Source organism: Halichoeres trimaculatus, unplaced genomic scaffold (assembly GCF_033239565.1).
Source record: "Halichoeres trimaculatus isolate MK-OKI-2021-1 unplaced genomic scaffold, fHalTri1.1 fHalTri1_scaffold_3, whole genome shotgun sequence".
In the NCBI taxonomy this organism is placed as follows: domain Eukaryota; kingdom Metazoa; phylum Chordata; class Actinopteri; order Labriformes; family Labridae; genus Halichoeres; species Halichoeres trimaculatus.
The window spans coordinates 15,117,003-15,143,860 of NW_027437181.1; the positions used below are offsets into that span (position 1 = coordinate 15,117,003).

Sequence of the window (26,858 nt, forward strand, 5' to 3'; positions counted from 1 at the left end):
CTGGAAAGGAATGTAAGGTGTGTGGGTTAGACATATTTGATGCTTTAAGAGTTTTCAAACTTAAATCCCAAAAAACATTTAACTGGCTAACTAAAACAGCCACAAACAAACATTTTTGATTTGATCATACACATTTTTAGAGTGTAATAACACTTCTTCAATAACTAAATATTGAAGATGATTAGTATTCATTAAGCAGAAAAAGTGTCAAATAATGTACTCCTGTTGTTTTTGGTGTCCCTCTGATGGTACTCTTCCTTGAAACAGGCAAAAACATCAAGTACACTGACAGTGTGCAACTTCCTTTTTTCTAAACTAATTACTAAAGCCAATCAAAACAAGCTTGATGGGATAATAGAATAATGTGCAGTCATGTTTTGTAAAATTAAGATTATAGGCTGAAAACAAACACCAAAGGTAGTTGTATGTATTCCAAAGACTGTACAACCAAAGAGATAACATTTGACACTGCTCCTTTGTTTCACTTAATATGACATTCAGCCACATCTTTAATCTATAGCAAGTAATCTGTAGCAAGCTCCAGCTGAGGGAGGCAAGCATCACTAAGTGGTTACCTAAAAATCACCCAGCAAGTCATTAAATATCCATTTATTCAGGTTCACTTTTCTCACTCTTACATAGAATACAATCTGATCTACAAAAACGTCAGCACGTAACATTGGACATTTGGACATTTTGGTCAAAACATATAAGGTACCCAAAGAAATACCAAAGTGGCTTACCTGCATGTAAATCAGCTTCTGTCACAAGCAATGAACCCTCCCCCTGCAATCCAAACATGGCCATCCCATACTTCACTTAACCCCCTGCCCCAAGTCTTTTCTCACATCTTTTATGTCCTCAACAGCTGTTTATCTGGCAAAACAAGCAACCCACTAATCTGGTTTACACTGAGCAGTTGATGAAGCCATTCATGAGGACACGCCCTGATCAAAAATAAAACAAAAAGTTAAAACTCAAGACAAACCAGCTATAGTAGAAAATAAGTGATTTTAGAACAACTTGATGGAGAAAAAAAATCCCAATCCCAAGGAGCAAGAAAAAAACAGATTAGAGGGAAAGTGCTAAGTTATCTTGCAGTTGAGTTTTGCATTAGCAGATTTGTAAGTCACATAAACCAACCATTAAAAACCCGGGTCACTCCTCCAGCCCCCTCCCACTAAAGATGACACAGTGGGAATAGTTTGGCCAAGTCTCTCTCTTGTCTCTTGAGCTCTGTGTGATCTGGACACTGCATCCAGGCTCGTGAATGGAGGGAAAGATGAGCACCAGAGGAAAGTCAGGGGGGCTGAAGGGCTGTAATGCTGTGTTTGTTGGGGGCAGCCAGTTGTACACTTGCTGTGAAGAAAGCATGGCTAAAACAGTGGCTCCCCTTCAGGCAACATAGTGGTACTGGTTAGGAGTCTCCTTGTCACGTTCCATGTAGTCTCTGTCTATGAGGGACTCGATGCGCTTTTTCAAATCACCTGGCTGTGGAGAGAACAGCAAATGAAATTCTGCAAGATTTGTGTGTGTGTGTGTGTTTTTGAATAAATGTACAAAAATTGAGGTAGTTAAGATACTCTACCTTGACTGGGAACTTAAGCTGGTTATAGAGTTCTGACACCAGCAGGTTGTGACTGAGGGTCTTCCTCATCTTCATAATGCGCACTACAGCTGCATCAATCTGATACTGCCGGTCTTGAAACACACGCTCTGTGGTGCTCACCTGCTCCTCAACCTTTGGGAAGTATTTATTCAAAGAATTAGAGTGTTGCTTGTGCAAAGGCAGTCAAGTTTCAGAGAAAGGAAGGGGAAATGGGGACTGTCTTAATAAATTTCTAAACAGAAGAATAAGCAGAACTGTAAGTAAATCATTGCACAAGACTAATTTTTTAATTCAGTTTTCAAGAAGTTTCTGTTTCTATACCGTCATGTCTCAAACCAAATGTTTTGTCAGTAAAGATTTGAGTAAAAAAAGTGAAATAAAGTTTACTAGTTAAAGAAGTGTATGAAAAAATGACTATAAAAAATACAAATTTGATGTTAAAACTGTGCTTACCGTTTCCTTCATTTGGATCTGGTTGATCTTGATGCGGAACAGTTTGTGTTTAAAGTCATTGTTGAAATTGAAACGGTCCCCATCCTCCACATCTTTCCCCCGGGGGTTTTTGTTAAGGACACGGGCTTTTCCACAGGCAAGAGACTGCAACGTGCGCCTGAGCTCTCCCTCCTCTGTGCAGAATCAGAGAGTGTATTTAGTTTCACACTTGATTTGTCTCCAACACTACAACAGTAGTACTACGTATGTGAAGACATGGTCAACCTATGCCAGTGGCTGTGCGGATCTCCTCCATGCTGAACTCTTCTCCCTCAGTGAACATCAGCAGCACCAGAGTCTGGAACAGAGAGACCTGGAGCTCCTTCTTACCCTGCAGAAGGAAGCAGTCAATGCTTACTCAGCTCTGATGGTTAACTCCTGCCAATTTGTACAGATGCTGCAGCACAAACTTACCTCTTTGAACTCTGCTTTGAGTACAGCGTGGCCCAGTGTGGGCTGCCACTGCAGCTTCCTCCCACTGTGCTTTCCCAGATAGAAGAGTTTAAACACTTCTTGAAGTTTAACCATCTATTACAGAGTAAAAAAGATGATACTTGTGTTAGGATCTTCCTGAAAATAGTATGTAAAGTTGATCCAGGTTGATCCATCATTAAGGTGACCTGGTGCCGTGTCAATTCCACTGATTTGATGCGTTTATCATGGTAATTCTATCTAAGTGCTAAAGTAAACAGTGTGCAGTGAGAACTGCACTCCAACATGAGAAAGCTCACCTCCGGGGGGAGGTGGACCTCCATGGGTGTGTATGAAGGCCAGTAGCCCATGGTGAGGATGTTGACTGTAAGTTCTATGTTGCTTGGCTCACTCTGGTTCTGGATGTACTGGTATGAACAAAAATTAGATTGCATTAAAAAACATGTATGAACTTGCAGTTTTTGACACAGCACATACTGTTATGTAATTATGAAAGAACAAATGCATGTTTGTGTTAGATATAGATGTTTTACTAACCTGTTTGAACTGGATCATAATGTCTTTGGAAAGCTCCATGTCCTTAAACATTCCCTCTAACTTACTGGTAAATGCTGCTCCACACTCTGGAGGGGAAAACACAGAATATAACAACTGGCTTCTTCTCATCCTCACACATGCACAAATAACAGACCACTTCTGAGTGTGCAGCATCTGCTTTAATACTTTTATAAAAAGGGTTATTTTAGTGTACTGTCATGAAAAGGGAAGATCAAGGGGTAACTTGAACACAAGTGATCATGGATTTGTTTTAAAACATAAAACTGTCCAAATATAGACCCAGTTTCATAGAAATGAGATCATTGTAAAGGAAAAAGAAGGTCAACAAAACTGTAAAACACTTCGAATTGTTCTTGATTAAGTAGACATCAACGATTACAATCCTAGATAAGAAAAAAATGGCATTGATTTTGATTGATGACAACTTTCTTTTCATGAATATAAGACACGGAGGCTCACCATGCTTCAGCTTGGAGAGCATCGACTTTTCAGCATCAACAGAGGCACTCTTGCCGACCAGCAGACGTTTGGCCAAGTCCTTCTTGTAAAATGCTTCAAACACATCTTTCCCTAAATGGGAGAAAAAAACAGTGTGAGGTCATGTGGCCCAGAAAGCAACAACAAACTTATTAAATCCACAAAAGCAGAAATAGGTGCAACTGACCATGAATGAATCTGAAGATTATCATTATCTTATCCAGGATTCGCTCCAGCTCCTCTTCTGTAGCCTCCTTGTTCCCTGCTCTTAGTTTCGAGTCCACGTATTTAGCTTTATGATAAAGAATAAACAAGAAAGACTGTTAAACCATGACAAAGTCTGCTGTTTTAACTCATTTATGAAGACAAAAATTGTAGTTTGTAATTAAAAGTTATAAGATTAGAAATCTATAAACACACAAATGTGTTTACTGCAAGTGCATCAGTGCACAGCCCACTGGGTTGGTAGAAACATCATCACTGTATATGATCGCCTTGTTATAGAGCAGTGGTCAGGTTGAGCCAGATTTTGCTGTGTTTATTCTACATACTGTGGTCTGCCTCTTCAGATAAAGTCTGCCTGTCTTCATATATTAAAAATTAGGCACAGTGGCTGAAAAAACAATTTTACCTCATAACAAAGCCTGTGCTGTGCTCACATTAATAAGCAGCAGTATGAGTAATCCCCAATATGAAACACTCTTTTTAGCGATTATGCAGTGGGTTTTTTGGTTATCACAACATCTATAGCCTGCTTTATTGTTAGGGTCTACACCCTGACTTCTTGTTTGTGCTGATAACTTTGTGACACGGATTATTAAGTTAAATCAACAAGATACCTTTACGCAGAAAACGTTAAACTTAAAATGACCAAAAAGTCTCTCATACATTGTGTGCAATAGAAGAGTGAAACAGTCTGATTCACCAATAAGTTCTGCAGGTTTGTTTGGCCTCTTGTTGATAAACGTCTCAAAGGCCTCTTTCATGGCGTTGATGAACCCCTCGTTTCGTGTAAAGCAGTTCTGTGCCACATTATCCATCTTGTCCTTGAAGTCCAGCAGCTCCTGGACCATGTCTTTGTCTTTTTCTGGAGTACAGACGATCTCTCCCCCAAAGGACTGTGACAAGAGAGTTTGAACATTTATAAGGACAAATAAAAAAATGTGATTTCTGAGTTGAATTGATTTGAGTGGTATGTCTGCACATATATACATGTACCTTTATGTAATCCCTCCAGAACTGAAGCAGCGTGGGAAGTCCTCCCTTTACTTTGCTGAAGAGCTGGTACAGGAGCGCCAGCTCTGTCACACGATTCTCATCCAGCAGTGTGCTAAGACCTGAGCAAACACAATACTCATTTTCAAACAGCACAATGCAATTATAATCAAAAACTGAAGTTTCATTTTGTTGTATAGATTAGGTTTATTACAGACTCAAAACTGGATTCTTTTGGAGTTATTACTTTACAAAGCAGGTTGGCATCTTATCTGAACATATGGTAAAATGTAGTACAGTATACGCAAAAATGCAAAACCTAATGCTGGGACTCTCACTGAACATGCAGGCATACCTTTTTGTAGTATTGCAGTCATGTGTTCTCCTAAAAGTTGTTTTTCAACGCAACTAATGAGGGGTTTCCTGTGGAAAAACAGAGGAGACATTTTGAGAAGAGTTAAAAAACGTGTTACAGATCATAGATGTATCAGACTCCTGATCTTATGACCCTCTGTGGAGGTTTCTTCAAAGTTTCAGTTACTTTTTTTGTTTATCACTTTCTAAAAAGCTGAGACTACAACTGTTATTCAAAGGTTGTGTGTGGAAAACCACTAGGAAACTAGATTCACTGAAATGAGGGGGTAAAAGCAAGAACACTGAAATAACAAGAGTTTAAAAAGGGGTGGAGGAAGATAGATACAATATATCTTAACATAAAAAGGAAACAGAAACTACTTGGCAACAAGTGAACATAACCCTGTGGACCAGAATATGATGCTACCTTTGTCTACTGCTCAAAAAGCAGAGATAGTTTGCAGTTTCTATGCCACAAAACACGCTTTGAAACCACATTTATTTTACACATCATTTAGAAAATTGTGGGGGCAGTCAAGGATGTCTAAAGATCATATGATGAAAAGAAAAATAAAATTACTGGGTGCTCTGGTCGAGGTAGCTCACAATACGATCATTCTCCTCCTCCAACCGACGAGCCACATGGTGCAGGTACTCAGGCACCTGGACACACACACAGAGGATGTTAATGCTAAATAACTTAATACATGAAAAACTCAAATATAAATTCTTTAAATGCCTCTCTCACATCTCTTTCTTGCATCAGCCGCTGTCCTTCTGCTGCATACAGGCGATTGGTCTCAATCAGAAATCTCTCCTCAAAGGAATCTTTGTAAACCTAATCAAAAGTCAGACAGTCCAGAGGTTGAAACAGCAACGATTTCAGTTCCTGAACCGATTAGTCTTTTGAAACTGGTGATCAAGTACCTGTAGGTCTGACAGCATGCCTAGTAGACTCCTGAGCAGACTGCGGTCTATCGTCTCTCCATTCCTTTCAAGTTCTATCTGCTCCAAAATGCCATCCACTGTGCGCTTCTGAACGGCGCTGTCACTCACAATATGGGTACGAAACAGCTCTAACCCAGTGTCCCTTTAAAGAAAGATTCAAAACATCAGTCTTCAAGATTTACCTTAACAGTTAGTGTTTATAGTAAAGCATCATTTTACCAGATGGAGGGGAGCAGGGAGTTCTGTAGCACGTAGGTACGATCCAGAAAGAGAAAGATACTTCGGATCATTATCTGTAAAATCCAAAATAAAACATGAGACTCCAATTTGAATCTTTGCATAACACTTTTAAAACATGATACATTGTAAAACATACTTACAGTTTGCCTGCAGTGGTCCTGCCAGCAGCGATTCATTCGCTTCAGGAAGGACAGGTTGTCCAAAGACTCTGTACACTCAATGTTAAGAAAAACTCTGCAACTCACTTATGAAACAAAAACAAAACTATCAATGAAATACTTTGAGAAGGCAGCATGCATCAACAAACTGGTCTGACTTTAAATGCTACATTGAGTTCATAAAGAAAACCAGCCTGCTTATACAAAGCCTGTTAATCAGCTTAATAAACACAGTCTAACAGATGTTATTATATAAATTCAGTTCCTTTTATAAGACTGTCAATGATTGGTGAGGTTTGTGAGTAACTTCATATTTTGCAAGAAAGTCATTGCTTTGTTGTACATTATCAATGCTCTGTGCTTAAGCTGTCAGTCATACGCTGCTGGTCATAGTCTTATTTGGATAGAAAAATATAAAACATAATTCCCATACCAGTCATATGTTGACCCCTTGTGAGAGCTGAGTGCAATAACATCAGCTGGAGAGGTACAATAGCAGGCAGAGGGAAGACTCAGTGCTTTACAGAAAATTGCTGGCTGAAAACAGAGGATCAAACTAATGTGGAGAATCCTGCAGAGGCCTGCCAAATCAGGTGCAATCCAACAGAAGAGCCACTGGGACAACCACAGCACAGTTCATGGCTCATGATAAAGAGAGTCTACAAAACATGAGGCAGATGGTGATAATGATGTGGCTGACTCAGCTGTTCCATTTTTTTTCTTTTTTTTTTTTAGAAAAAGGATATTCTCTAAATTGGTTGATCTGGGCCTGCACGTGATCTTCACAAACCTGTCGGAGCTGCTTGTACAGCGTGGGGGAGACTTTGTAGGAACAGAGGTTCTCCACCGCCTTTCAGAAAACGAGAGGAAAGAGCAACAGACAAGCAGAGAAACTGAGTTAGAATTTGGATCAAAGACACAACAACAGAAGAAAGGGATCAGAAAATACAATTCACTTTTTAGTCGAATGCAAATTGATAGACATTATTGTTTCTATGATTTAACTCTAGACTAAAGAAGGTTACAATTTTTTTCTTTTTTGTTTTTGATTTACACCTTAATAATCAGACAGTGCTCCGAAGGGTCGCAGAGAAAAATAAAGACCTGCAGTTGTGTAAAACAAGGCAAACCACACACCTGATAGAGCTCCTCCAGATTGTACTTGATTGAGGTGCTGTTCTGTATGGCACCCACTGCATCTCTTAGCTTCAACCAGGTGTCTTCAGTGTAATTCTCAGCTAGTTTTGGCCTGTCTGTCTCAAAAAGCAAGAGGAAGTGTTAGTTTATGTGCCACATCAAACTCAGAAAACACCACTTGGGTACAAAATATGATGACGCATCACACAAACAGAAGTTGCACATCAGGACTCTTTAAACTGTTAAAAGGAAAATAATTTCCTTGGCCAGTTTCTTCCTTTATATCAGTATAATCTGACATCTAATTAAGGAAACCCTGCACAAGTGTAGCTATTTGAGGGGACAGTAAACATGTAATTTCCCACCAAAAGTATCACATTAACCTAAATATTTTTTCTGAACCACACTCTACCCCGAGGTGTAAACATAAACATACATATAGGAAAAAAAAACATTTTAGAGCTTTAACTGTAATAAAAGGGGTTATAGTTATTAATTGTGTATAAAATGTACTTACTCTAACGACAGCAATGCAGTTTAGCAGATTTTATTTTCCCTTGGTGCATGTTGTACAATGAAATCTCCTTGATTTTGTGCATACACCTGGCAATTTACATTGACTCAGAGTCTTATATGAGATGGAAGTGAGTAAATATCTGACATAACAACATTCTCTGTAAGTTCAAATTTTGGAAGCATCCTCTATTAAATGTGAATTAAAGATACACTGGATTACACCAAAGTTGCTTGTTTTTCAATAAATCTTAGGAGCATTTCTGATTACTACAGGAAGAACCTTATCTGATATGTAGAAGCTTTCAACACACGCACTATCACAGTATAACATTGTACCTAAAACTTAGCTAAAACAATAGCTAGAAAACCAAACTTAACCAGTAAGAGCCTAGAGTTATATCCTCTGTCGCAGTATGATAAATATAACTGTAGTAGAAAGACTCAGGTGACTTTACCTTTGAAATTTTTGATCACTAATTTCTTTGAAGCCCCTGTTTTGCTGGAGGCCACGGCGGAGGTCCTGGCCATCCCGTTGGTGTTATGCTCCGTTATAGCAGAGAAGCTGGCTCTCTTGTCCTGTCGGGTGTCCTCTGCCATTATCAGATTAGCGCTTTGGCTTAACGCTGTATGCTTCAAGTGTTTTGCTAAGTTAGTGTTGGATTGTTCAGTCGCCTTATTTATTCACTGTCACTTACACAGCCTCTTTGTTGAACCAACTGTCTTTGGTTAACAGCATGGACAGTCGCAAAGTATTCAAAATACATCTACAAACTCAAGGCTAAGCTTAGGTTGAATAATCAGAAAACATAAGTAACGCCATCTGACTGAACAGAGCTAACACAAACTGCAGCACACTTCAGTTAGCTTTAGCTTCGTGTGCTAGTCCATGTCGGTCTTCGACACTTGCAGGTTTACAACCTATTTAATTATTGTATTTTGCAGCAGTAAACAAACGGGTACAAGGGACATAGTTAGCGTTGAGATAAAATACCCATATTATTAGAGGCTTTCTTTACCCACAGAGCTAGCTAGCACAACAAAATGGCTTTTCTCAGACGGTTCAGTTGGACAGGTGCATCCTGGGTGATAAGCAGCCGAGATGCGTTCACTGACCTTTTGTATGTAACGTAGAGTTCTATATGAGTGGAATATTCCTAACGTATTTTACCAAGGGTACAAAGTTATTTGCAAACTTATGATGACTCATTTGTTTACATTTTATTTTTTAATTTAAAAGTGTTCTGTCATCGATTTAAAACAATGAAATTTAATTAAAAGAAGGAAAAGAATCCTAAAAACTTTTGTAATACTTTTGAAATATTTCTGCTGTAAAATCGTGTTATGAAATTGACCCATTTTCACTGTAATCAACGTGTTTCGTATATTGTTGATGCATTAACACATAAGTCACAAACTCAGCAACTCAGCAGTTTGTATTGATAGGTGAATTGTCCCAAATTATCACTGTTTTTAAAATCAATAATAGAGATGGTATATTTATTTTTAAGTATTGGTTAGGTATAGTGTTTTTCTCTGTACTTGTCCTCTATTTTTAAGTAAGCAACTGGCTTCCAACATGTTAGGAATAAACAACACCAACAACAGATTAACCATTAACATTTACAGGCTTCAAAAAAAAGCTTTGATAACCATTTTTGGAAATAAAAGTCACATTTATAAAGTTTATACTTGCACCATGCAATAATTACAGCTCAACTACAGAAACCCCCCTTTTGATTCCTCTCATGTCTTTTGTAGTGTAAACTTATAAACACCTAATCATGTGATTTGTAAGAGTAGACCCCGGGCAGACCCAGGACATGGTGGAGAGACTATATCTCTCAACAAGTCCTTGATTTTCACAACACCGGATTTAAGAAATTGTGCGTTGATTTGGGCAAAATAATCAAGCGTCTTTGTGATAATAGTAACCTGATAGTGTCATGAATGTCTGACATGATGCTTATATATTGGAAATGTACTTGAAGGGGTGAGGTAAAATGGTGTCACAAAAAAGTATGAGTAGTGAAAAATTGTCTCAAGTAAAGGTTTATCAGTATTTTTTCAATAGCTTCCCTATACCACTGTACCCCTGGTTACTTAACAGTAACAGCAAAGGAAAATATTCACCCTCTAAAATCACTGCTGACACCACAGATATTTTTATAGTAGACAACAACAACAACAATAACAACAAAAACAAAAACTTTGCATTGTAAATGCAAATCATAGGATAACTTTGCAAATCATCCTTACACCAGGCCTACATTTCTTTACTTTGGCAAAGCATGAGAAACCATTGAATGACAATATAAAACGCTGAGAATCATGAAACGTTTCTGTTCACTAATCCAATGAGTCAGCACGGTAATAATGGAGTTCAACCATTCGATGACTGTGCATAATATTGGTATAGGTTGTGGTGACTAAAATTAACTGTCGAACAAGTTGACATATGATTATATTAGAGCCTTAAGTGATTTGAGGATGCCTGGAGTTATGACCTGTAACAACATAACACAAAGTTAGGCACTCTTGAACGCACCCCTGTATCACCTGCAGCCAGCAGGAGTAGTTCTGTGCAAATGGGCGGTGTTACACTGGACAAGGAAGACCTGCTGCATCTACTGATGCCATATTTTACGCTTGCCAGTGTGGTGCCGACTTGGGTACCATGGCGTTATTAATGTTTGATCGTATGCTAAGTCCGTGGCGTCTGTTTGTGGAGTACTAGGGCTCGCCCTGTTTTTGGTGTCGACTGGCCTGCCGTCCTGAGCGCTGTCTGCAGCGGTAGGTTTGCTTACTAATGCCAATAGCTTCATTAGATCATGGGCAGGGAGTTGGTGCGAACAGCATCAGACCTCTATGGGTGAAGCCGGGTGGGATAAAAGAGGGTCATCACCATATGTATATATTTTTTATTATTTCACATGAGATTGTTTATAACACAAGCCCTACTGTAGCCACATGTAGCTTAGCATTGATTAGCTCGCTACCACTGGCAACGGTTGAGAATAGTTTTCTGGCTAACGTGAGCTAAGCTAGCTCGCCCAAAAGCTAATTACTCAATTAAGATAAAAACGACCATCACTTTATCACATACTCAGTACTAGTAACCCATTCGGAAGATACTCCACCTTTATCATGTGTGGAGCTTTAAACTTTGCTGGTAACCAGTAATCATTGTACAAGTTAGCCAACGCTAACGTCATCTGCTAGCTATCACTTATTAAGCAACCACACAGGGGAGGAGACAGCTGGCTCATGTTTACCAAAATTTAGAAAATGAGCCTGAAGAGGTACTATAATTGAACACAATAAATAAAGAGAGTTACATAGCTTTAAAAATTCTAGTGTTAAATATCAAAACAGGAGTTAGAGATAAATGTAACATGTATTAGTAGTAGTAGTTTTCCAAGTGTCATCAGCACCAAATAATCTGGAGGACCAGGCCATCTATACAGTTCTTATTCAAATGTCTTGTACCTAAAATGTTAAGCCCATAAAGCATTCAAGCAAGCAAAAGATAAGGTTTTGTCTGTGTGTGCCAGAAATTACAAGGTACAATCTAATTTAGCATGCAACACTGTCATATGTCAATAGTCAGTCCCTGGGCTAAGTATCTTGCTTTGTAAACATGCACTGTCATTAGAGTCTCAGAGTAGCAGACATTTTCAGGAAATTTAAACTTTAAGATCAAACCAAACCTCATCTTTCTGAAGGTAAAACTTTGTGTGTGCTTGGACTAAATGAAACTGTCAAGGCCTGAGAGAAAACTGATCTCTTTTTGAGTTAAGATATGATTGTCAAGAATGTTTTTCCAGATTTAATCTATATCCCAGTCCCAGTACAGGTCTTGTCATACTTGCATATTTTGTTGTACTATGATGTCAGGAAGTTGTAAGAAGTGTGTGAAAAATATTTAAGGTAATGTTTTTCTTCCAACCTTTTAGGTATCCAGAATGGATCTATAGCATTGAACGAGGGACACACCCTTGCTGAAGTTTACTCTATTGATAAATTATGTATGCAAATAAAACATTTGCAGTGAGCTGAAACATTGGTTGTTTTGATCTGCAGTTTTGACAATGCCTTTCTGTCTTGTGTCATTCAGTGTAGATGCCTTGGCAGAGATGAGTGTGAAGGCTTTTGAGCTTGTCCCCGCTGTGGAGAGAGATCTCCTCATGGGCGACAAGGCTCGCATAAACATCGAGTGCATTGAATGCTGTGGGAAGCACTTGTACCTGGGTACCAATGACTGCTTTATCCACCACTTTCTGCTGGATGAGGTCACTTCTTCAAAGGGGAAACTGAGTTACTCCGCTCAGAAGCTGCTGCACAAATATCTGGGCCTTAAAAAACCTGTTGCTGAGCTGCGTGCTGCCTCTGCGTTGGAGCGATTGATAGTGCTTTGTGACTCTATAGTATTCCTCGTTGATATGGTGACACTGGAAACTGTGCCCTCTGCAGCAGGAGGTGGAGCCAAAATCAGAGGTGTAACAGCATTCAGCATCAATGAGAATCCAGTCAATGGTGATCCGTTCTGTGTGGAAATGGGTGTGCTCTCATCAAAACGGCGGACTGTGCAGATTTATATGGTGTATGAGGACAGAGTTCAGCTGGTCAAAGAGGTAAACACTCCGGAGCAGCCCTGTGCTGTCAGCTTGGATGGCTACTTCTTGTGCCTGGCCTTGGCTACACAGTATATGATTCTGAACTACAACACAGGAGCCTCCCAAGACCTTTTCCCGTACAGCAGCGAGGAGAGGAAGCCCATAGTGAAGAGGATCGGCAGAGAGGAATTCCTTTTAGCAGCACCAGGTGGTCTTGGTAAGTTTCAACTGAAAATCCAAGCAGAAATATTAATTATTTTTCACATATTTTTAAAATTAAATTGTTGTTAATTATAGAAGTTTCTGCAACTTGTCTCAGTTTCAACTGGGATCTAATGACAGAAATCTAATACATATGTTTGCAGCTTCTATTGTAGCTCTGCTTTTTTTAACTGTCAGGCTTTTTTTTTAATTTAGACAAGTTGCTTGTCTTTTTTAGAGCTTCATGCTTCTTTAGTTTTCTCAAACATCTCTAACTTCTCAAGTCTTAAACTGAAAACAGTGTCAGTATGACATTTTCCCCTTAAACTTATTCACTTTCCTCTCTTAAATCACCCCACAGGAATGTTTGCTAATGCAGAAGGGGTTTCTCAGCGAGCTCCAGTCAACTGGTCAGAGAGTGTAATCGGTGCCGCTGTGTGTTTTCCGTACGTCGTGGCTTTGGATGAGAGCTTCATCACTATCCACAGCATGCTGGACCAACAGCTGAAACAGACCCTTTCATTCAGGGACGGACACATTCTGCAAGACTTTGAAGGTATTCTCCGTCATAAATTCTTCTCATAAATTTGAGCTATGAAGAAGAGAAAAAAAACCTAACAGAAGAAGTGATAATTTCCTGTTGTCACAGATTCATCAGTTATAAGTTAATAATCATCTCTATACACAAGGTTAGCTGACAGATTTTACACATCTGTCTTTTCTAGGTTACAGGTCTCTTTACAAGTGTGAACAGTTTAGGAAACAGCAAAAAACCTTTTGCAGAAAGTTGTGCTGCAGCAAAGACTTGTGCTGCTGTTAGCAGTGCTGACTGAGCACCAGCAATCTTTTCCACAAAAAACTTGTCAGCATGTTATTCAGATAAAAAAAACTCACAAGCTTTGAAAAAAATAAGCATCCAAAGTCTCGCTCGAATTCAAGATGTAGACTTCATATCCTTAACACATACTGGGATAGTTTTTGCTCAGAAATTGAACCCAGCCGTGGACAGAAGCTAGAAGCTCTGTCGGAAAGTTTTGACCTATTTGTTTTACTGAACTCTTTTTCTGCGGTTTCAGACCATTTAAAAACATTGTGTCATCCATTTGATTTTTTCCTGTTAGCTAATGGTTATGGCTATGAGATCTGGCATACTGCAAATACTTCTCTTTTTAGGCAGTAGTGGAGGCTGATATCAGAGTTGGACTTTATTTATTGCCATGTGGCTTTTTTAGAGAGTTTAAGTGGGTGTTTTATGTTTCAGGAAAAGTCATCCTGGCATCCACTAAGGCTGTGTACGTCCTGGTCCCTCTGCCTCTGGAGAGACAGATCCAGGACTTGTTGGCTGGTCACAGAGTGGAGGAGGCCCTCATCCTCACAGAGGGAGCACAGAGAAATATTCCCAAAGACAAGTTCCAGGTAACAGTGTGTGTTGTTTAAATTTTATCACACTATTATTTCATGTTTTATGTATGTGCCTAACAAGTCACTTTCTCAAACTGTAGATTTTGCACAAAAGAATCCTTCAGCAGGCCGGTTTCATTCAGTTTGGTCAGCTCCAGTTCCTGGAAGCAAAAGAGCATTTCAGGTAAAAGTCTGACTTAAATTCTTTGTTTTGTTTTGGAGATTAAAGTGTTGGTGATGTGAGACTTCAGGCTCAAGAATTCAGAGAAAGAACTTTACTTGATGCCATGAGTGAATATTTTTGGGGATCAGTATTGGATTACAGTGTTTACTTTTCCAATTTACTCCTGTTACTGATCCCTTTGACCCTCACTAACCATGATATGTGGACTTGGGATTGTTTAAGAAGTTTAATATCTGTCACTTTCAAAATGTTAAACAGTGAACAGTCTTAACATAGTAAATATCAGGTGATATTGTTTCCCATTGAAGCCTAGTGATAAATTATGGTTTAAGCTTCTCTTTTTGGACAAAAAGCCCTGTGGAGCACAAACTCTCTGATGACTGAGAGAAGAAACCCCTTATTCCACCCAACAACCTACCTAACAGCCTTTAGCGATTGACTGTCTCCCACATAATTACTTTTTTATGACCCTGCATTTATTATTTGCAGGAAGGGTCAGCTGGATGTGCGGGAGCTGATATCTCTCTACCCACTGCTGCTGCCAGCTTCCTCTTCATTCACTCGCTGCCACCCTCCTCTTCATGAGTTTGCAGATCTGAACCACCTGGCACAGGGCGACCAGGAAAAAGTGCTACGATGCAAGAGTTTCCTCATTAGTTATTTGGGAGAGGTGACTGACAAATAATGATTTATTTACTAAAAAAATATGGAAAGGAGTTTCCCTAAGGGTTATTTATATCCTTTAACAGGCTTTTTAACATTTTTTTAATCTCCACACAGGTACGAAGCACAGAGGTGGCCAACGGCTGTAGAGAAGATGTAGACACTGCGTTGTTAAAGCTCTATGCTGAGCAGGATCATGAGAGCCTTCTAGACCTGCTAGCTTCAGAAAACTCCTGTCTCCTGTCCGACAGTGTGCCATGGCTGGAGAAATATCACAAGTATGTATACCAATTCCTGGGTAGTGATTTATCATTTAAAACGCTTCCTCACATTTTGAAACTGGTTATGCTTACAACTTCTTGGATGCCGTCCTGTTTATCTTATATGTCAAATGTCTAGTTGTGTGATTGCTTGATAAAAATGATTTGGGTAAATTTGTATTTTTGGATCATTTAATTTAATGCTTTAAACTGTGGCTAGTAAAACTGACACAGTTATGGTCACTGAAGGAACCACAACTTGTGAATTCAAAGAAAGCTAGACTGAGATGAGATTTATTTTTCTTTGTCAGTGACTGCCCTGGTTGAGCTGGGGTTTGTACAGAAATTGCCTTCCAAGGAAAGATTTTGTTTTGTAAATCTTTTAATTCTTCCTCCCCTGCAGATACTTTGCACTTGGGCTGCTGTATCATTATAATGGTCAGGATTCAGCAGCACTACAGGTATGTGCTCTTACAATACATCTTGTTTTGGTTCTGATTTATAATCAACATCATTTGCGTGACTTGAAGATACTCCTCATCTTTTCTCGACAGTTGTGGATTCGGGTTGTAGACGGAGAACTGCAGGACTCCACAAGATCTGACCTTTATGAGTACATCGTGGACTTTCTCTGCTCCAGCTCAAATCTAGACGTTTTATGGAAATATGCAGACTGGGCCTTGCAGAGAGATCCTACTGTAATTTACAATTATCATTAACAGTTATCAAGAAGTTAAGTGACTGAACTTGATGTAGTCTTGTTGTTGAGGTGTATTGGTAAGGTAAACGTTCTTTTTTTTTCCATAGAAAGGTATCCATATCTTTACTAAGAGGCCTGCTAGTAAACACCTGACAGAACTCAACCCTGATGATGTCATCACTTACCTGGAAAAGCACAGCATGGCGCTGCTTCTCTACCTAGAACACCTGGTGTTGGAGAGACGGTCACAGGTAAGATTACAGGATCAAATCAACAGCTTTGCTAAAGCGTCTACAAGAGTTTTCTTTTTATGTGACCTGAGTGACACAAAAACTCCTAGGGAGCACCAGGTAACTTAAAAGTCGATGCAGACCTGGACTTTTCTGGTGGGTAGAAAACATAATGAATGGAATTTCCCAGCTGTACTAGTTCTCTAAAGTCCTAAGCTGCAGAACCACAAAGCAAACAACCCCGTGGGCTGCAGCAGTCTCAGTTTTAACCACATTCTTATCATGAAAGTGCTCACAAGAGAATCTGTAGCTCAGTGGTCAGCTCTGTCTTGCAGCCTTTTCCTACAGTCTTGGCTTGTGAGCAGGGCAAATCTGGTCTGATTTAAGGTTGTTGTTTTTTTTAAATGTGTTTATCTTATTTGGTTTAATCTAGCTTTGGATGCTTTTGTAAGTTCAACCAATTACAAGCTGCCAACCCACCATCCGATGTGATGATTGAAGTGATACTCAACTCATCAGTTGTAAAGCATCCCATCTGAGCATGTCGATTATTATTCTGTGTCCAAAGACATCTTATTCACATTAGGCTTTAAAAACAGTCTTTTCAGACACCTTTTCTTCCTTTTTGTGGTTTTCTTCCTTTTCAGTTTTAAGGATATGTTAGTTTCACACAGCTTAGGGATGCATGGATATGAAAATTTTGGCTGATACCGATATCTGATATTAATATTGCTGTTATGGCCAATAACCAATATCAGCATGGGTAAAAAAAAAACGATTTGAAATGATCAAATTGTGAACATACTGTGACTACTAATACTTTTTTTCCTTGTCCTCTCTTCTTAGGCAGTTTTGGTGTTTACATAGTCATAGAAAACAATTTTATTTGGGTCTTGAAAGATCGTTCAGGATGCTTTGAAAATGGCTGGCAGCTAATGAGTAAATATCAGCCCACTTTTACACATTGGCCGATGCCAAAATATGACCAGCATCGGCCAATACCGATATTGATACGGATATATTGTGCACACACAGCTGGATCATGTTTAGTCTATATAATTTCATGAAATCATCTACACTATAGTTAGTGAAATTTACTGCCTTTGTTCTTGAAATGTTGACTTATATTGCCTTTTTCTGTTTTTAAATGCAGAAAGAGATGTTCCACACACAGCTGGCTGTGCTCTATTTGGAGAGGGTTTTGTCTTTGCTGTCAGATTCACCAAGAGATGAAGAGCAGATCACCAGAGCCAGAGAGAGGCTGCAAGCGCTGCTCAGGGAGTCTAATCTGTACAGTGTACAGGTCCTTTTGGGTAAGACAAAAGTCAGAAGATGTAACGGCACTTGACTGGTTTTGTTATTAAATAACTCCGCAAGGATGATCATTATTACAACAAAAACAGAAATAGACAAACTACAACCACAAACTTTAATGTTTTTTATCAGGATTTTAGCCTTGTTACAAACTGGTTTGAGGGATTGTGATATAGATTCTGTTTTTTAATAAAGCATGTCACTCTGCTCTGTTTAGGTAAGCTGGAGAACTGTAATCAGCTGCTGCTAGAGCGTGCAACACTACATGGAAAACTGGAGGAGCATGACAAAGCACTTCACATATTAGTGCACAAGCTCAGAGACTTCCCCTCAGCTGAGGCTTTCTGTATATGGGCCTCTTCTTCTCGGGATTCAGCTTACAGACAGCAGCTGTTTCACCTGCTCTTGGAGGTGTATCTAAAGGGGAACCAGTCACCAGGAGCAGGTGGAGATGGAGATCTGGAAATGGCTGCTGTAGACCTCCTAAATCGGCACGGGGAGGTGTTCGATGCAGCCCAGGTTCTTCGCATGCTACCTGATGGCTGGTCCCTGCAGCTGCTGCGGCCCTTTCTGGGCCGAGCTGTGAGAGCCAGTATGCATGCCTGCCGCACCTCGCAGATCGCCCTGAGCCTATCCCGCTCTGAAAACCTACAACTGCTGCATGACAGGGTGAGAACCACACAACACATTACACATGCAGCAAATAAGTAGAATAAGGAGGAAAAAAACATTTACTGTTTTCTGTCTATAAGCCCAAGCGGTACATTAAAGATGCTATGAGGAGGATCTGTTTTAATTGCTATCCCTCGCCACCTTGTGGCCCAGAGTCTGTCGTAAATAATTTTCAGTGAGTTATGTGTTTGTTTTGGAATTAATTTGGAGATTAGGTCGAAACTAATTTCTTCTGTTCAAGACAACTTTTTTTACTGGATACAGTGCGCCGAGGTAAGGGACTTATCCATACAGTTACATGATGATGTTAGCAACATCTGTGGCCTGGTGCTCTGACGTATCTGTAGGCTAATGTGACAATAAGTAAACACTGTCAGTTTGTCTGTAGTTTAGTAGCGTTAATATTGAGCGCAGCTGGCAGCTCGGCGCTCTAAGACACGTCTATAATGTGTAACGTTAGTAAATCCTGGTTAGCTACGTTCTGCCAGTCATCTACTGAGCAGAGCTAACGTAACCTTTCTCTTCATTTTATTGATAGACTCTCAAGTTTGAACAGACCACTGCAGAATAACTGTTGTCACTAACAGTTTAGCCCCAGTGTTATACAGTGATACAGCTAATTAGCCTTTAGCTCGGGCTGTATCACTCACCCGCTTAGCAATATTGTTTATTGATATTCTCATTTTAAAGTGTGGATTACGATCAGGCATATATCTAGAAGAGAGAATTTTTCAAGATAACTTTCAAACTCCTCACAGCCCCTTTAATGAGATGAAAAATAGCATATTTCAAGCGCATCAATCTGTCATGTCAGTGATTGGAAATTACCGGATTTTAAAATCACTCATTGCTCTGTTAAATCAGATTGAGCATTTAACTCTTAGGGAAAAAAACATTATTTATTCAGTTATGAAGCACCTTAAATAAATAATAATAACTATTAGTGTTATATCTTTGGTATTAACACAAAATGTATTTACTTTACAGCTGAAGGAGCGGAAGAAGCCCATCTTTGTTTCTGAAAAAAAGGGATGCCACTTGTGCCACAACACCTTCAGTGAACCCGATGTGGTGTGCCTGCCAGGTGGAGTGCCCGTCCACAAGCACTGTGTCGCCCAGAGAGTCAGAGACTCTCCCACAAAGAGACAGTTAACTAATAGCAGTAACCACACGTGAGACTCTACCCCTCCAGCTACAACTGGATCTGTGATCAGAGGCATCAAACTGGAGCACGACCTGCTGAGTGTTCGGATGGCTGAGGGCTGTGGAAGCAACGACAAGCACAGAACTATTGTTGCCGCAGTGGAGTCTGCTTTGGAGCTTAAGAGAAAGGCACAGAAAGCTGTCTGAGTGTGAATGTGTGCGAGGGAGAAACAGATTATTTCATCTATTTATTCCTGTGCTGCAGTTACACGCAACGTTCAGACTGTATGTTTTTATTAAAGCTGACAAACAACAGCTAAGTCCCCCGGCCCTTTAATCAAATCACGCTGAGAAAAGCATCAGACGGGCGATGTGCTTTATCTGTGGGTTCAGTGCTGCACGGCTCATTGTCTTTGAGAAACTGCTCAAACTGCAGAGCACAACATTTGAACCTGTTGCAAATATTTTTGAAGCATGCATAGTATTATCACTCTAACGGTTCCAGCCACCCTGATCACCTCATATCGCTGTTGTCGTAATATTGGTCTAACTTGCACATCTCAGTGTAGGGTTTAAATGTGAAATACTAACAAGGCCCATCAGACTACTGGTGGAACAAAACAAGTCTTCTATGTCTTTTACTTTCTGTGTTCATTGCTGCTCCATTTCAACCCTCTACCATAAGAGCATTTAATGTTAGACTCACAATATTACAGATGACAGTTTTTCAACTTTGGTCAAAATTACTTAAATTTGAATATCAGGTACAAGAAGGGACGGGTTTCAAACACTACATGTACTCATGTTTTAATCATAAATCATCAGGAACTCAAGAATCAAACTGCAACGGGGACAATTCAGACCAACCTCCTGAGGCCAATCAAATACTTATTTGATGATACTTAAGTAGAGTTAAACAGTTTGGTTTAGATCTAAGCAGAAGATAATATCATTGATCACGTAAGACCAATTTTACAGATAAAATCAACAGAAACCCTCACTGCCAGCCTGAATTACTTTATTTGCTGGTGGTACAAATACAGACAATGATCTACTTCATACAAAATGATCATGTTAGCCCAAGACAAACTGGGCTGAACAGAAAAGGTAAATCGTGTGCTTGTGGTCTTTTCAAGTGTCTTTCTCAAACAGAAATGAGAAGTTAACATGTTCTTGATATGAATGGAAATTTCATATTTCCACTGGACGGTTAATCGAACATGTAGAGACAGTCTTCATTTAATTCAGAGTTATCTCTTTATTTAGGCTGCAAAAAATCTGTTTCACCACAAGATGGGAGTATTGAGCCAAAGCTTTGAAATATACCGATCAAAAGTTTTCACATAATGAATTACAGTAACGGGCCTTTAACATTTTTTCCAGGCTTGTCATCACAAAACATTCTTCCTTCAAAACTTTTCTCACATATAATTCATAAAACATGTTTATGTGAAGCTTCTGTACACAGAGTCAGCTTAAAGTTGAATAACTGTGTTCCTCCATGTCTTCTTTTCCTCTCATATGTGCCACTGTTTGTCACAACCTTTGCCAACATTGACTTAAATAATAAAATTGGCTTTTTATGGAAGTCGCACATTCTCTGAAACCTACAAACCTATCGTACATCAATTGACTTTAAGCTTTTGTTTAAGTATATTTTACCAGATTCTTAAAATAAATAAATAAATAAAAAAGGATTCTGTTGGATATCCCTAAGATCTGCCCTCTTGGACTTAAATTGTTTGTTGTTATACCACAAGTCCACACAGAAACGTTTTCCTCCTGATTGTTTATTTTGAGCTTATTTACAGCTGTCTGACCTTCCTCATCTTGTCACTGTTGTGAGTTTGGCTTGTCTCTCTGGTGCCTGTGCTGGTGATGCTCTGCCTTCTATGATTGAAACCCATTTCTACATAGAGCTCTTTGCAAACACAGGACTATTTTTCTAACACACCAAACACAGTTATAAAGAAACCGCAGGCTTTACTCACCAGAACAGAGATTCACGGCTTCTGCATTCTTCAGTCTGAACTGTTTAAATGTTGCTCGCTCAAAAGGCATCTTATCCATGACTATATAATTTCAAAACTACCGAACTGTTGTGTGAAAAATACTGTTGTGTTTTATAAATATATGTATACTGGTATGTATATAATGCATTTGTACTTGTTTGTTGCTTTCTAAATCAGTGCAAAGTGGGTGGGGTGTACAAACTGTAAATCTGTCTCATTTTAATAAACATGAAACTGTAAATCAACTCATGGAGTCTCACCCTGATTTTTCCGAGCTCAGCTATTTAAATGTACTCTGACATGAGGAGATTGTGTCAGCTGATTGAAAAGGAAAAATGACAGATTTAAAACTAAAAGACAAATTTATTCACGAGGAGTGTTGCTACTATGATACAAATCTTAAAAAGACAGCAGCTTACAAAGGTTTCATGTCAACAAAAAAGAAACAAAACAGACCATAAAAAGTAAGATTTACACCCAAATACAACTTTTTTTAAATAATCTTCTGAGATAATGATGTAATCTGTTGAAAATGACCCAGTACTCAGACCAGGCTAAGGGTGCAAAAACATGAAAATCATTTCAACCACAGACAGGAAGTAGAAAAACATCATGAATTTATAACACCAAAGGTTTTAGTCGCCCAAAGATTAAGGAGTCAGAAGGGGGATGGGAATGTGGACGTCAGTGGGACTGCAGTTTTTTGATGATCTGAAGGACTTCTGCTCAAGATGACGTGTTGCACTTTGACTGATCCGTTCCTCTGTTTTCAGTGATATTTTCTGATCATCCTCGGTCTCTCAGTCTCTCAGTCTCTCAGTGCTTAAATGTTGCCATGAAGATCTTCATCTCCCCATCCTCAGCCAGCAGTGATGTCTGAAAAGCCTTTTTAAAGTTCTCAGTGAACGTCAGATCACTCCCAAACCTGACCTTGTTGGCCCAGATCAGAGTAGTTCCTGGTCTGCAGAAATGCTTCATGGTGGCCAGGAGCTCATCCAGGAAGTCATGATGGTAGACGACATCAGCTGCCAGAATGTAGTCGTAGTGATATCTAGATTTAGGGTGGGTACGCTCTAGGTCAAAGCCCCAGGAGAGAGCTGCTACCTGGGGTGTGTATCTGCAGCGCTCCCTGGTGTTCCTGGTAATGTTTGCCTGTAGGTTTCCTAATATCTCCGGTAAATCTGTTGCTGTGACTGATGCTCCTACAGGAACGAAAACAGGACATGTGTCATCTTTTTGGCTATAACAGTCAAAGCAGCACACTGCACAGTATTGTTATTATTTTTGTATTCACATGCTGTTGAAATAAGACAGCTCACCTAGAAGACTGGCCACAATAGATACCAGCCCTGTTCCTGCTCCCAGCTCCAACACCTCCTTCCCCTGCAGGTTCACCATCTCCCTGTTATTGTTCAAGAAGGAGCACAGAGCCAATGCCTGTACCAAACAGAGATACAGACCTGTTACAGCCTCTTATTCAGTAAATTCATTTATATATCCAACTCTTGCCACTAGCAGTGATGTTGTGTCATTTGTTTCAGATGTACTCACTGCAGGCCACATCACTGCTCCAAAGGAGTCTATGGACTCATGAATGACAATATCCTGCCCTGCATAATGGTAGATATCTCTATCAAGTCTTCTGGTGATATTGGGGACCCAGGCAGGTTTTGTGTCCCACTGCTCCACTGATTCTTTGACATTTACTGGTTCTGTAGCAAGGACATGAGTTAGAAATTGGAAACCTGACAATCACAAGACAGAACATTGCTATTAATATGAACCAATTTATTCCACTGCACGGACAAAAGATAAATAAATAAAACTAGTTTTTGCCTCAATCTCACACCAGAAGATGAGTGAATGTGCCATCTGATTTCACTGAGAGTGATTTAGGCCGATAAAACAGAAAAACAAAGAAAAACAGATGTTGTTGGCTTATCCTCCATCTGGATGTTTGTAACATAAAAGCCACAGGAACAAATGATATATAAATCTTTTGCAGAGACCACACAGATGACTTACCTGTGATGTCTTCATTACTAGGTGAGCTACGACTTGCATCATCCCTCTCTGTGCTGTCACTCTCACCCTCTTCGTAGCCGGCGTCTTTGAGTTTCATCTCCTCCTTTTTGTTTTCCTCTTCCTGATCATCCCTTCTTTCAGGCTGTGATGTGTAATGTTCTTCTGTTTCACTGTTATCATTTTCTGGTACTTCAAATTTCTCTTTTACACTGTGATGCTCTGCCATCTCCTCCTCCTCCTCTTCCTCTAATTCCTCCGTCTCCTCTACCCCAATACCATTCTCCTCCTCTTCCTCTCTGTATGTTGCAGTGAAGATCTTCATATCCTCATCTTCAGACAGCAGTGATGTGTGAAAAGCCTTTTTAAAGTTCTCAGTGAACGTCAGATCACTCCCAAACCTGACCTTGTTGGCCCAGATCAGAGTAGTTCCTGGTCTGCAGAAATGCTTCATGGTGACCAGAAGCTCATCCAGGAAGTCATGATGGTAGACGACATCAGCAGCCAGCACATAGTCATAGTGATACACAGATGTAGGATATGTACTCTCGAGGTCATAGCCCCAAGACAGAGCTGCTACCTGGGGTGTGTATCTGCAGCGGCCCCTGGTGTTCCTGTTTAGGTTCACTCTTAAGTTGTTCAGGACCACTGGGAGGTCTGTGGCTGTCACCCAGGCACCTGAGGACAGGAAGAGACATTTTCAATCTGTTCTTTTTTCCCTCTGCAAAGCTAGAAAAAAAGTGCACGTGTATAAACCTGTTCTTCATTCCTGCTTTGAGTCATACCATGTGATTTCTCAAGGGCAAATCATCTTTAATTCGCATCTCTTACCGAGGAGTGTTGCCACAATAGAAACCAGGCCGGTACCTGCCCCGATCTCCAGGACTGCTTTGTCCATCAGATTGATCTGTTCACGATGAGTATCCAAGTAGTGACAAAGAGCCAAGGCCTGAGACGACAACAGATTTAGTTAAGTTCTGGTTTGGGGCAAATGAAGCGTCTCAGAAGTATTCAGGAGGAACAGTCCAAAGCGGCAAAGATAGATTAATGATGGTTATTTATGGAAGAATATCAGCTTGAGGGTTATTTTTTCCGACAGAACTCTTTGGTTTAGAGACGAAAACACTGTCCAGGGGACAAACAGTCCAGAACTGATTATGTTTGCAAATGCTTCAACAAGTCTATAGGACGCACACAGGTATTAAGGCGAATACTCACAGCTGGCCATATCATGCCTGCATATGAGTCAAGACCCTCTTCAATGATGATCTCCTGCCCAACGTAGGAGTAAACCTCTTTGCTTAATGAGTAAAAGAAACATGGAGCCCAGGCTGGTTTCTTCTGCACCTGGTCAGCTGAGTCATCTGGACAAAAGGGAAACACCCTCATCTTTATGATCTGGATCAAGTCAAACACCCTTATCACGGATCTCACCGTTCTTCTCCTCCTCATCGACTTTGGCACTGTCCTCATCCTCATAATCCTCATCCCCATCATCCTCATAGTCCTCTTCACTTCCCCTGTAACTGGGTCCTTCCACAAAGCATGAAGCTAATGTAGCCATGTAGAAACCTGTACAAACTTAGAGGGGTGATAGACAGAAAATACTACATGCTAAATGCTGTGACAGATTTAGGTCAGATTAAACATTGTTAGTGTTATAATAATGTTAAGTCTATCTTTAACCCAATATATTTAATATCTGTCGTCTATCATATAAGAAAAAGAAAAAAAAATAAATGAAGATGTGCAATTCAATTTTTAAACTCTTACTGCAGTCCATGCCAGTCAGGAAAACAAATAAGAGAGCAAAGTCTTCCAACATGACCGTTTGATCAAATAAACATAAAAAGACACTTTGTGCAAACTGAACAATAGTAATAACTGAGACACTTTCCCTTACAAGTATTTCAATAAAGCTTTTGCAAAAACTTCTTTATTCAACCCTTCAACTTACCCTCTGCTACTTTGTTCTGCAGTGAAAGATCTCAGGAGCAATCGTGCTGCATCTGGAAACAGCGCAAGGTTATAGAGCCTCAGCATCCTGTTGGACACACCCATCACCATCAGCACATGGTCATGAGGGTATTTTTAGAACCTTTCCCCGGAGAAATAAACACAAGCGAGATACAAGAGCAGGAGGCACACACACACACACACACACACACTGATGGAGATGGTGGCCAAAAGGAAAAAGAAAACTACGAGGGGGGAAAATGATGCCAACAGCTACCAGTGGATCTCAACCTTAAAAGTTGCTTCCCACCAGAGTTTCTAACCATGGACAGTTTTCAGTCTGAATTTATGCAACATGAACACTAAATCATGTGTGTTTTGAATGCACTGATGACAAAACTTCATTTAATTTTACTTGCGAGTTCAGATCAGTGCAGAATGTCATGTTACACTGGTTTCATTTAGTCTACAAATAGACACAGACACACACAGGAGGGGGCAGGACTGGCTGGAGATCACACTGATGCATTCTGTAAGTTTGGCCTGAAAGTATATTTACAACAAGTTTTTGCAAGAACAATTTACATGTTGAAAATAAAGATCTGAATCCATCAAATATTTGGTATAAGTTTCTAAGTTACTGTTACAGTTGCTCTTCACTCTGAGTCTTTAATGCAAATATATGTTTATCTCTCACACATAGTCTGAATATTGTCCATGTTGTGCGCCCCTGCTTGAGTTTCCCAATGTGGCCTCAATTGCTTCAACAGGGGGTAACAGAATCATGCTGGCATGCAATCCTCATGCATCATCCCTGCGAGAGAAGACGGAGGATCCTGTAATACAAACCTCAATTAGACGCCCCATGGTTACCTCTAACAGCCTTGACTGTGAGGTATCAAAGTTCAGTTTTAAGTAACTCTAGTCTAAAGCAACTTTTCGTACCAAAACTTGCAACCCATCTGTTACCTCAGGATGGTTTGAAGAGTTCATGGAGAGCGTGCAGCATGAGGTCACTGTCTGACTTTGATGTTGATGTGGAGCCCGGTTTGGATCAATGGTAAGAGTTTTTAAGCTTGATGACAGGCAGCATCTGTCTCTCAGTGAAAGCTTGTTTGTTATAAGAGACTGTTGAAAGGTAAATCACATCTCTTTGAGCCCACCCAGTTGTTGAGTATTTGTTTGTCTTGACAATGATGTACAGCGTTCACTGGCATCAGTTTATATAACATCTCAGCTCTCTAATCCAGCTCCTCACCACGCCCGTTTGTCTGCAGCCAAATGGACATGTCCATCACAAGGGCACAAAGACAAGACATGACAGGGCAAAATATCAGGAGTCGTAAGTCAG

The 26,858-nt window shown here is 39.9% G+C and overlaps 3 protein-coding genes across 4 annotated transcripts; 1 reads left to right on the top strand and 2 right to left on the bottom strand.

The window, feature by feature from the left end:
• Nucleotides 1-594: 594 nt before the first annotated feature.
• On the bottom strand, nucleotides 595-9,219 carry cul4a (cullin 4A). Its single transcript, XM_074666564.1, has 20 exons — nucleotides 8,592-9,219; nucleotides 7,621-7,736; nucleotides 7,229-7,333; nucleotides 6,466-6,534; nucleotides 6,305-6,378; nucleotides 6,065-6,227; nucleotides 5,886-5,975; nucleotides 5,718-5,800; nucleotides 5,139-5,206; nucleotides 4,787-4,905; nucleotides 4,494-4,686; nucleotides 3,756-3,860; nucleotides 3,551-3,661; nucleotides 3,071-3,156; nucleotides 2,833-2,940; nucleotides 2,516-2,629; nucleotides 2,327-2,432; nucleotides 2,063-2,235; nucleotides 1,589-1,741; nucleotides 595-1,491 (listed from the first exon to the last, which is right to left on the bottom strand). The coding sequence occupies exons 1-20, from the start codon at nucleotides 8,731-8,733 to the stop codon at nucleotides 1,396-1,398; spliced, it is 2,274 nt and encodes a 757-aa protein (XP_074522665.1). The 5' UTR covers nucleotides 8,734-9,219; the 3' UTR covers nucleotides 595-1,395.
• Nucleotides 9,220-10,672: 1,453 nt separating this feature from the next.
• tgfbrap1 (transforming growth factor, beta receptor associated protein 1) lies at nucleotides 10,673-21,744 on the top strand. Of its 2 annotated transcripts, none has more exons than XM_074666734.1 (13): nucleotides 10,673-10,926; nucleotides 12,251-12,966; nucleotides 13,312-13,506; nucleotides 14,212-14,366; nucleotides 14,453-14,535; nucleotides 15,025-15,205; nucleotides 15,316-15,476; nucleotides 15,862-15,919; nucleotides 16,013-16,156; nucleotides 16,266-16,409; nucleotides 17,542-17,701; nucleotides 17,920-18,371; nucleotides 19,362-21,744. In XM_074666734.1, the coding sequence occupies exons 2-13, from the start codon at nucleotides 12,270-12,272 to the stop codon at nucleotides 19,548-19,550; spliced, it is 2,619 nt and encodes an 872-aa protein (XP_074522835.1). In that variant the 5' UTR covers nucleotides 10,673-10,926; nucleotides 12,251-12,269; the 3' UTR covers nucleotides 19,551-21,744. The 2 variants fall into 2 exon arrangements, with proteins under 2 accessions (XP_074522835.1, XP_074522836.1); XM_074666735.1 differs by having other exon boundaries at nucleotides 12,256-12,966.
• Nucleotides 21,745-22,345: 601 nt separating this feature from the next.
• On the bottom strand, nucleotides 22,346-25,115 carry mettl21ca (methyltransferase 21C, AARS1 lysine a). The gene is made up of 7 exons (XM_074666512.1): nucleotides 24,977-25,115; nucleotides 24,770-24,915; nucleotides 24,383-24,500; nucleotides 23,555-24,229; nucleotides 23,081-23,241; nucleotides 22,849-22,966; nucleotides 22,346-22,731 (listed from the first exon to the last, which is right to left on the bottom strand). The coding sequence occupies exons 1-7, from the start codon at nucleotides 25,113-25,115 to the stop codon at nucleotides 22,346-22,348; spliced, it is 1,743 nt and encodes a 580-aa protein (XP_074522613.1).
• Nucleotides 25,116-26,858: the final 1,743 nt, after the last annotated feature.